Source organism: Saccostrea echinata, unplaced genomic scaffold (assembly GCF_033153115.1).
Source record: "Saccostrea echinata isolate AGI-Se365-2 ecotype Australia unplaced genomic scaffold, CSIRO_AGI_Sech_v1 ptg000003l, whole genome shotgun sequence".
Classification (NCBI taxonomy): Eukaryota; Metazoa; Mollusca; class Bivalvia; order Ostreida; family Ostreidae; genus Saccostrea; species Saccostrea echinata.
Window position 1 is genome coordinate 12,759,383 of NW_026889752.1, and position 11,262 is coordinate 12,770,644.

The 11,262-nt window shown below is 35.8% G+C and overlaps 1 protein-coding gene across 1 annotated transcript; it reads right to left on the reverse strand.

The window, feature by feature from the left end:
* Positions 1 to 610: 610 nt before the first annotated feature.
* Positions 611 to 10,570, reverse strand: LOC133178473 (uncharacterized). Its single transcript, XM_061313169.1, has 6 exons — positions 9,378 to 10,570; positions 9,031 to 9,295; positions 4,271 to 4,560; positions 3,233 to 4,051; positions 1,295 to 2,088; positions 611 to 891 (listed from the first exon to the last, which is right to left on the reverse strand). The coding sequence occupies exons 1-6, from the start codon at positions 10,564 to 10,566 to the stop codon at positions 880 to 882; spliced, it is 3,369 nt and encodes a 1,122-aa protein (XP_061169153.1). The 5' UTR covers positions 10,567 to 10,570; the 3' UTR covers positions 611 to 879.
* Between the last annotated feature and the right edge of the window lie 692 nt (positions 10,571 to 11,262).

Here is an 11,262-nt window from a genome sequence, read left to right on the forward strand (position 1 = left end):
CTTCTTTATTTATTATTGTAACACAGGTACCTGAACATTGAAAAACATTGTTATTCTGTAAGTGTATCAAAATTTAACCTAGGACAATCAGGAGCTAGCTGGGATGATCAGCTATTAAGAGATGCCCATGAAATAAATAAATATTTTTGATCTATGATCCTCTCATCAAGCATGAGCAGCAAGTCTCCTGCTCTAATTTTCTTTTAAATCGAATATAAACATGTGTGACTGACCTAGGTCGATTAAAAAAAATAGGTAGCATCTGTTCCCTTGCCAAGAGCTCGGCACTTTGGTGTAAAAAGTTGCGGGTCCTTTGGCTGAGACCTTTAAACCCGAGGCCCCGTGTCAAAGTGGGCGTTGGCACGATAAAGAACCCTTAGTGCTCTGTGGCCTTGAGTGCCGAGTAAAGGTCTAAATTTGAAGCCTTTCACCGGTATATGGTGACATCTCTATATGAGTGAAAAATTCTCGAACGGGACTTAAAACAACAATCAATCATTCAATCAAAATATAAAACTGTATGAAGAATCATTTTAGCTGCATGTATTTTATAATTATTGAAAGACCATAATATATAAAACATGAATAGTAAATATTACGTATCAAACAATATTACCTTTAAAATTTTGTGCGTTTAAATAAACTCAGAACTACATTAAATATATTTGAAAATTCTAATTCGAGGCACCATAAAACAAAGTCTATGAACAAGCTGAAATGAGAGTTTGGAACCCTCCATAGGCAGAGGGTTTCACTTATTCAGTTATACTGAGACGTCACATCAAATCGTTAAACAGTGACGTATGCCGTAGATTTCGCGTCCGATAAACGTTCGCATCAGTTTATCCTCTTCAAATTCTCAAAGGGTTTATTGGAGAGTCAGTCAGCATCCTGCAAAAGGAATTTGTAGCAGAACTTTAAGTCTATCATAACTATGATAACACAAATTATACAACAAAAAAGTGAAATATCTATTTAAGTAACAGACCTTGAATATAATTAAATGAGAAATGAGAGCGAAAAAATAAATTTTTGTTCTAAAATTTACCCCTTAGATTTAAATGAAATGATTACATGGAATTTTTGGAATTGCTTGTTTTGATTTTACCTCTTAAATCATCATACATGTATATTCACGAAGGTATTTTTCAAATGAATGGCACTGGTGTTATTGACAATTGCATTTCACTTGGTTTGTATATGATTATCTTAGTAAAAACGATTTCGATAAGTTATATTTCTGATGAGAACCACACTTTATACGAACCTGTGCAATATTTATAATTATACGAACCTCGCATTCGTAAATATACTGTCTTGCATCGTTTCCAAATGCCCATATTACCATCTGAATCCTTGTAAGTTTTAAAAAGTTCCGCATTGTCCTTAGCTCTTTTGACTTTCCAGTAATAGAGCCCTTGTACAAGTTTCGCGCCGATAAAACTAAAATAACGCCATCTAATAACACAGACGCTGGAATAAAAAATGCCTCTGCAGCGACAATAGCTCGTGATAAAGCTCGTAAAACTGCTATTGGTAATGAGGCTATTCCACTGACAGATCTTAGGTAGATGGCTGATGATCGTACGGGATCTGCCCTTGATAATTTATTTGCAATACCTGTCTTAGATTTAATAATTTCATCCAACTTCATCATAACTTCTTCAAGATTCTGTGTTTCATTTTCTAAGCGTCTTGAGTGTTCTCTCATATTCATTTGTAGCCGTTTGTATAAATTTGATTCCTTTTTATTTAAGCCTAACTCTGTGAGTTTCGAAATCACAGAAGCAACACTTCCTAAACCAGAAACTACACCGCCAGCTACTACAAGGCCTAGAGATGCCCCCGCCGTGACGGGTGAGGCGAAAATGCCTGCAGCTGCTAGTGCACCGCCTATCAAACCAATGGATGACCCTGTAATACTGGCAATATTACTTTTCTTCCTTCGTCCCTCCAGAAGATTGATGGAATCTGTGCAGAACTTTTCGAATATAATGTTACATCTCATCCAGAATTCAAATCTTTGCTGTGTCCTGTAAAGTTGACTTTCAATCCCCTGATAAACTCTGATGATTCCAATGTCAAAATCTAAAACCAGCAGAAGGAAAAAGAACTTTATCAATTAAAAAATAAAACCTGAATGAACGATGATTTTAAATTTATTTGATTTGATTTCTGCTTTGCTAGGAGTTTTCTTAATCATATAATTCTCTTCTTTTTTTTATAAAAGATTTTGATTAAAACCTCGTAATTTTCCGAAAACAAGAGGCCTATGGACCAATTGAACACATTGGCTAGGAAAAAGCAGAAATCTGTTCAGTATTGATTTACGGGGGGGGGGGGGGGGCAGCTTGAACTTACACTACCCCAGGATGCTTCCATATCATTATTACTAATCATGGCTTCGCTGTTCTTGAGCATAAGAATTTTAAAGATTTTTTTCCCCCTATATATTCTTGTGTAAAACTCCGATCGTTCATTATGACCTCACCCTTCCCACCCTAAGTTTGAACAAATTTGAATCAACATTACCTGAGGATGCGCTTCTATAATAATATGACTAATCGTGGCTCTGCTCTTCTTGAGCAGAAGATTTCTTTTTTTTAAAAATGATTCCTATTTATTATTACGTAAAGCTTTGACCCTCTGTTGTGCCCAACCTCCCATTACCTGGGGGTCATAATTTGAAGAAACTTGATTCTACAATACCTTAGGTTGAATCTACATACAATGGGGATACTTCTATAATAATATGACTAATCACGGATTTGCTGTTCTTGAGAAAAAGATCTTTAAAGACATTTCTTATATATTCGTTTGCAAAACTTCGACCACCTCTTGTGGCCGAGTCCTACCCCCGAAGGTTATGATATGAACTATTTTGAATCTATAGTATGTAATGAGGCTTTCACGTAAGTTTCATCTTTTCTTGCTCAGTTGTTCTTGAGAAGATTTTTTTTTAAATGCCATCACATTTTTACGAATTCTTAATTATCTCCACTTGAAAGAGGGCATGGGGCTTCCTGTGAAAAAATTAAATCCCCTTTACTCAAGGGTGCTTTGTGGCAGGTTTGGTTAAAATTGGTCCAGTGGTTCTCGAGAAGATGTCGAAAATTTGAAAGGTTAACAGACGACAGACCACAAACGAACGCCAGACACTCTTTGATCATAAAAAGCTCACCTGGGCCTTCGACTTAGGTGAGCTAATAAAGAAAGAAAAATACATGCACACCTTTTCTCTTGATAGAATCATCTCTTTTAATCATTGAAGGGACTACTGGTGGCTCTTGTAAACAGTTACATACAATAGACTCTTTGTTCCCTGCGATTCTCTGATAAATTCCAGCACATGTCTTAAAAAGAGTAACATAATGTTCCACTGTATTTTGACATTGACTTTGAAATATCCTGTTTTCTAAACCCAATGGCTTTGTTTTTACGCGCAGTTTTTCTATTTTTCTCCATCCTGAAAATTCTTCTATTTCTGTTTCTTTCTTTACAATAGACACAACGTAAATGCTGCATTGAAAGCAAGTGGCGGTGGCAAACAGCTCTAGGTCTTCTAATTCTAAACCATCTTCAATACGATTTGAAAAGAATAAAACCTCATTTCTCTCTAGTACACTTCGAGGTATAATCTTGTCAAGGAATGAGTGTTTGCGAAATCGAAAGTTATCCAAAAACTCGTCCATTTCTTCCTTATGCTTTGATTGTCGTTCGTCGCGGAGAAATTTAGCGTATATAGCAGGATTGTTAAGTATTTCTAAAAGTACCTCATTTCTTATCAATTCATAATGATTTTCGGTTCCAAAGATTTCTTTACTGATACATCTATACAGGGAATAGAAGCTATCATCGTTAGCGTCAATCATTCTGTCTTTCATGTCAGGCCGATCCAAAATTGATCGCGTTTCAGAAAACCTGGTAAAAAGTGGATACTGTCGCTCCTCATGTGTAAATAAAATCATTTCTGGATCTTCTGTCAGAAAGGTAACAAGTGGGGTATGTCTTTGTTCATGTGCAATACAGAGCGTTTCGGTGTAGCTCTGATCTAGAAACAGAAGAAAAGAAATATATCATCAAACAACAGTGCATACGTAAGAGACATAATTATATAAACTCCGAATTCTTCACATTATAAAAGTAAATGCATGTATGCAAGTTTTCTAATTTTCTTTTTAATCTCCGGTCAGCAATTGATATTTTTTTTTACGTTTGATATCAACATTAACTAAATTCTAAAAATAACGCTTGTATTATTTTTCTTTACCTTCTTTTCTTAAGTTTGCAACTTCCGGCGAAAAAATACTACAGTTACATCCTTTGATTGGAACGATTCTTTCGAACCAAATATAGTCATCCATATCTACTTGTAGAAAGGTAATATAAAAAGTACACTGCTGTCTGTCTGATGTTTCTACGTTTGAAGGAACATATCGCTTCCAACATTTTTCTCTGTCTTTGAAGCGAAGAACATATATTGGAATGTTGATCGCTTTGGAAGCTGTTTCCAATCTTTTCTCAGGATCGTTGTCTGTCGAAATGCCAGGAATGACTTCCCTACAAGCACATGTAACAACACATATCTTGGTGATAATTTTTTTTCTATTAATGTAAAATGTTAATATTCGAAACACATTGTTATTATCAAATTTTACAACTAATGATTTTTTTTTCATTAATTCTTAAGAAAAAGATTGCGTTAATCAATTGATTAACCTTAAGCTAGTCAAACCCGATTTTTTTAAACCGAATGAAAGATTTCTTAAAGAAAAAGCGGGCTCTTCGATCAATATATTAATTAATTGATTGCATATTGTCTTACGTCACATTCGAGAATTTTTCACTTATATAGAGACGTCACCATATACCAGTGAAGGGCTTAAAATTAAGACCTATACTCGGTATTCAGGGCCATTGAGCAGTGAGGATTCTTAATCGTGCCAATGTCTACCGTGACACGAAACCTCGGCTTATAACGTCTTATCCGAAAGACCCGTAACTTTTACTTCTACTGCCGGGCTCTTGGCGAAGGAACAGTCACTACCTATGTTTATGTCTTAGGTCTTGACGCAGCGCGGCGAACGAGAACCGAACAAACTACCACTACGCTACCGTGACTGTTTCCATCAATATAACTAACAAATCAAAAGTCGCCCGCGTGGCGCAGTGGTAGAGCGTCCGCTCTGGAGTCGCGGAGTAAGGAGTAGATCCTTCCGTCGCGGGTTCGAATCCCACTGTGGGACGTGGAGACCGGTCTTTCGGATGAGACCGTAGAAACCAAGGTTCTGTGTCGCAGTAGATGTTGGCACGAAAAAAATCCCTCACTGTTTAATGGCCCTGAGTGCCGAGTATAGGTCAAAATTTGCAGCTCTAGATCTCCACCAGCAAGTGGTGGTGTCTACATATGAGTGAAAAATTCTCGAGAGGGACGTTAAACAATACACAAACAAACAAACAAAAACAAATCAATAATGCATTATTTTATGTACTTTCACACACTTTATATGAATAAATGGTACAGAAATAAATATTAACAATACGTCTTTCTGAATTAATACTGGCATTAACGATTTTAACCATTGCAGAAAAAATTGCTGCATAGCCCACATAAAAAAAATACTGTCTTAATGTACAAAACTTTGAAAAATGGTAAAAATATATCAAAAAATAAAATTATAAAGTCATAAAGTCATAAATATGGTCAATTTTGATTCACAGATAAATGTAAGTCCCGAACGCCTCATGAAAGGACAATTTTTAACTTGTAATGCTTTACATTTTTGTAATGCTTTGCTTCTAAAACAAAGGTATCTACTGTATGTCTTTTTGGCAGATAAACAAACTCGGTTTATCAGTTGCACAAAGTACCGTGAAATTATAACTATATATCAAAAATATCATTTTCAAAATTAAAACGCATCGTTTTGATAGCTTATTTTTGTTCGGTCACGTTACATAATATGTATCTTTGAATACCAATGCTCATCTTGAAATAGTCCAGATAGCAATCAAAACTTTTTGGAGTTTTGAAGCAATCTCCTCCAATAAAAGTATTTTGTATGTATTAAGATCACGGAATGCTAGAAAATTATGCAAAATTGTCGCACTATCGGAAGTTCCAGCAAGCGTTGGGGAAAGCTAGTTTATTGTCATTCATGTTATAAACTTTTCCTTTGAACATTTAGGGTACACAAGGATACGATGAGTTTATATATACAACATAAATTTAAAAATAAGTATTATTTAGAGTACGAGTTTCTTATTGTATGAGAGATACAGGGCGGGACTTAAGGCGAGAGCGCTAGCTCGAGCCGCGCCCCGCCCTGTATCTCTCATACAATAAGAAACGAGTATTCTAAATGACTTGTGACATGACAGTTCGGTTATTTTTAGATTTTGAAGATTCTGTATCTGTGTAATTTTACAGCAAATCAGATTTTGTAATGATAACTAATTTGAATAAAGTATAAAAAGTTAAAAGTGACCAATCAATAAACAATGCATTTTGCGCTAGCGCGAATTGTGCTTATGAGAATCATTTAGACGGTGATGCAATGGAAGGTCAGACGGATATGGATATAATGGATATCGATATTCTTGCTGCGTGGGACAATGATATAGACGATATTACACTATCTCAGATATGCGAAACTTTAGAGAATGAAAATTTAGCATTTGAAGGAATATGTGATTTATCGCTGAATCTGAAAGAAGAAAATGCAATTGCGAATGATTATGGCGCTTTTGATGTAACGTTAGGTATCGACACTAACCCTATCGTCAAATCCGAGATACAGGATGAAGGAAAATCTACGCGTTTTAGGACGCCGGTAACAGACGAAGAGCTAAACAAACTCGTGTCCGACCAGGAGAATGCGAACAGAAAAAGCAATACGAAATGGGCAATGAATGTATTCGAGAAATGGCGAGAGAACAGGGATGAAAACATTCCTGAACTTCACGTTATGGACTCCAAAGAAATGGGTTACTGGCTTGAAAGGTTCGTGGTAGAAATGAGAAAAAAGGACGGGACGGAGTACCCACCGAAATCAATTTATCTGATATTATGTGGACTGTTAAGGCACCTACGAGACAAAGGAATATATGACAAAAAATTTTTGGATGAGAAAAATACAGAATTCGCTGGATTTCGGAAGATTGCTGATGCACAAAAGAGAAATCTCATTGATAAAGGACTTGGCTGTGACATAAAACGTGCAGACCCGATACTTCCGGAACAGGAAGAGAAACTGTGGGAGAAGGGAGTCTTTGGACAAGAGAACGGAGAACAATTGCAGTTGACAATATTTTTTATGCTAGCAAACTATTTGGGCTCAGAGGATGTGACTAGCACCATAGTTTGACAGCTGAACAATTTTTCATCGGCGCTGACGAGTATGGAAAATATATTAAGTTCGTGGGACGATCTTCCAAGACTTATAAAGGAGGATTAGGCCAGTTGAATGTTCAGAACAAAAACATCAAACACTACTCTGATCCAGGTATGTTAAAATCTCTCTATCTATCTCTCTCTCCATTTATGGCCGTTTTGTTCAATACATTTCCAATTTGAAATAACAGCGAAAAATTGTGTCCTAATTTGGTGCTAGAACTATGTGTTATGTTTGTTTATCAACTGTAAACCCCCCTTCTCTCTCTCTATTGTTGGTTGAATTTGTGTTTCAAATGAAAACTAGTTTTTGTTTACTTATATAGGAGAAAGATGCATAATCGATTTCTTCGATGCGTATCTAAAGGCAATTGGAGGGGGATCGTTCTATCGGCGCCCACTGCCACCACTAGGAGATGTAAAAATTCGTTATTCTCACCAAAACGTCGGCATAAACAAACTTAAAAATTTCATGAAGGTGAGAGCAGAAAAAGGTGACTTGTCTGGAAATTTCACAAATCATAGCGGAAAACGCACATGTGCAACTCAAATGAACATCGCGGGAGTCCCTGAGCAAGAGATTATGAAGAGGACCGGACATCGATCCGATGCAGTGCGAAAGTACAAAGATTGCAGCTCGGGAATGCTAAAAAAAGTGTCACAAGTTCTAGATCCGCCACGTAAATCTGAGAAGAGGCCATTGGAACCCGAAAATGATGACCCGCCTTCCAAGCACTTCCATGGTGATTTACAGTTAGGTGTCGACAAACCCCTGTGCAATGAAACCAGGAACGAATCCGCAATGCGTGAACCATTCAAGGAGTTAAGTTCTATGCCGGCATTGTTTAATATGTGCAATTTTACTTTTTCTATGAAGTGATATTTGTCAACAGTATAAAGAAAAATGTTTACTGTTTTTCTATGTTTCTATTTGAGTTTTTATTTTGTAACGAGATAAAAATCTAGTCATTTTGTTTGTTAATTTCTAAAAATAAATTTGATTTACCCTGATACCCTGAGTGTTCTCTATTTTAGTTATTGTACAGTTGGGGTCATTTGCATAAGGACTGCACACTAGAAACTGTTCTGCAATTTAGTTATTGTACAGTGAACTTCAAAGGAAAACATTACCGGTCATGTCACAATTCTGTTAATCTGCTGCGCCGATGCGATTAATGTAAAACACTTCAAAAAATCATAAATGACCGTCACGTGATAAAAAAAAATATGGGAAATTATAACAATATGTTAATATATATCCGAGAGAACTCTCTATTTAAATTACATGCTTTACTAAAGTAAATAACTCACAATTTAAAATAAAACCGATATCACAATGTAATGTTATGTTTTCAAAGCATTTCAAAGCTTCGGGAAGTTTCACATAGCTGAGAAGACGAGGAGACCTTTATGCAAGGAGGTACAATAATATTCAATGTAATTATTCGTTATTTTTGTTGTTTGTCAAAAAGGCCTGAAATGTTGTAAGTGGCAAAACGAATGGTGTTTAAATGTGAAAAATTCCACTGTTTGAGGTCTAAATTCCCTTAGCCTACCTATCCTTACATCATTTTTGATTTGGTTGATATCATTGATATCATTTGAACTTGGCATTTTAATTTGAAATTGCATCATACCGTAATCTTTCAATACATTCTTGACTTTGGGAACCAAAGATTTCCTTGCTGAGGCATTGTTCTAATGTTCCATTCTCTATGTGGTCAATTCGTCTACCTTCCATTTCAAGGCTGACGCTTATTGCAACTTGAAGTTTTGTCCTGATTGTCGGGAATGGCTGTATTTCGTCCAAACGTGTTTTAGACTCCTTGATATGTTTCAGGTGTCTATGCGCACTGGTGTGTCCTCGACCTTCTGGTGGGCAGCAAATATAAGCTGTTTTCTCTATAAAACGAAATTGTTGTAATGGAAAGAACATATTGTAAAATTTGTATCGTTGAAAACAAAATTCCAAAAATGTACCTACTGAGCTGATTAAAGATGAACTCCTCCTTCTTTCCTGAGATCAAAGGGAAGTTGCCGATCACTTCCGGTTTTTTACTTTGACAAGAAACTCCATAGTATTTTCCTATCAAATTCAAACCCTTTGCCCTCTGCACGAAAAGAGACGACTTGAAAACAGCAATAACAGATGTACAGATAGGATGAAACATATCATGTCTGCTTCCGTCAGAAACATACAACTCAATGTGATATAAACTAGCAACGGCAAAACTGTCCCCTTCGCCTAATATTTTCCATTCCTTCAAATGTTTCTCTTGAGCATTTGTACGATTTTTTTCTTGTAATTTTCCTCTTTTCTTTGGATCTTTTTCATCATTAGCGCGTTTAATGTCCTCTTCTTTTATATACACATTCATTTTCTTTTCCATCAATCGAGCATATACGTCTTTATGAAGTGGATATAACTGATGAACACCAACTAATTCTCTGACGAAGAAATTGGCAGCTTTATCTGCGTAAAAAACATCACCGAGAACTTCAAAAATCGTCAAACCATCATCATTTGTTACGTTTGTATCACTACAGAGGAAATTGAAGTTAAAGCCATCCTTTAAAACGTCAAAACTGTTGCAGAATCTTCTATCCAGGCATTTTTCATGATTTTTATTTATAATTGTGAAAGGTGATGTTTCTAATGGGCGATCCTCGGGCCAGTTAACTTCTTGAAAATATACGCCACCTTCGAAAAACTTCAAAACAATAACGATGGTTTTCAGATCTTCTTCACCCTTATGTAGAAACGGGTGAATATCTATTCCTCTAAACTCTGTAGTGCCCTTTTGCAATGTTATCAAACATATGGCTTTTTGTAAGATATCAGCAGCTGCATAAACTTCTCGCAAGCTCGGAGAAAAGGAAAAATCCTTCAAATTTTTAAGATCTCTGTCAAATGCAGTGAAAGCTGAATCTCCTCTAGACACTTCATACTGTGAAGGTTTGAACAGCTGAAAATAGTCTCTTTCTTCTCGTTCAAAGTTACTTGTTACTATACGGGCTTTCGTTCTTGTTTGTATTTCATTTCGTTGGTTAACTGAAATGATCTTGAATAAGTCTGAAAAATCGTTGTACTTTAGAGAGAAACCCACCTCAACAATGGCATTTGCTTCCTCTCTCCATGAAACTTTGGGCAGAAATGGATTCAGTTCAGCCATAATCAATTTGAATTTCAGCTAGAATTGTTTTAAAAGAAAATCGATGTAGACTGCCATACTGAATCTGTAAACACGAAGGAAACGCTAACATATAATTCAGATCTCTTCACAATGTCAAATTTAAAGATAACCTTAATGATAAACTGTCTGAACATTATGTAAACATTAAAATGCACAGTTGGATTACAAAGAAAACCACACTGCCTTTGTCTACTGCGGCTTTTTTTTTTAATTTGCATGCATTTGCTTTTGTATTCTTGCATACAAGAAACTAATCGATAAATATTTTGAAAGAAAACATAATTCTATGATAACAGTATATCTTATTTCCTTTCTTACCGTCAATAATCAATACACAAAAATACTGAAAGATTTTTTTAATACACTGCTCTTACGTATTTTTTAAAAACGAGGAAAACATATTGTGCAAAGCTTGGTATTAGGGATGTCAACACGACTATCGTTCGATCATACCGACTATCGACTAAAAAAATTTTAGTCGGTTATTCGTTAAAATTTGCTCCTTAATAGTAATCTTAATTCAAGTAAAAAAAAAATGGATCTACTCAGTTCATTTACTAACGTATCAGTGTTCAGTGTTCTCGTGAGTAAAGCTCAGGGAAAGGCTTAACTGGTCTTCGTTAATTGTTCAAAGGAATTTTTTGTTCGGCCACCATGCATTGGCATACTTTAACA

Bases quoted from the DNA above. Each gene is read 5' to 3' on its own strand.
- LOC133178473 (XM_061313169.1), bottom strand. From the start codon at position 10,566: ATGGCTGAACTGAATCCATTTCTGCCCAAAGTTTCATGGAGAGAGGAA. The intron at 4,561-9,030 runs GTATGATGCAAT...ATGTGCTTGTAG, and splicing joins GAATGTATTGAAAGATTACG to GGAAGTCATTCCTGGCATTT. The intron at 2,089-3,232 runs GTGTGCATGTAT...TGCTGGTTTTAG, and splicing joins TGATTCTATCAAGAGAAAAG to ATTTTGACATTGGAATCATC.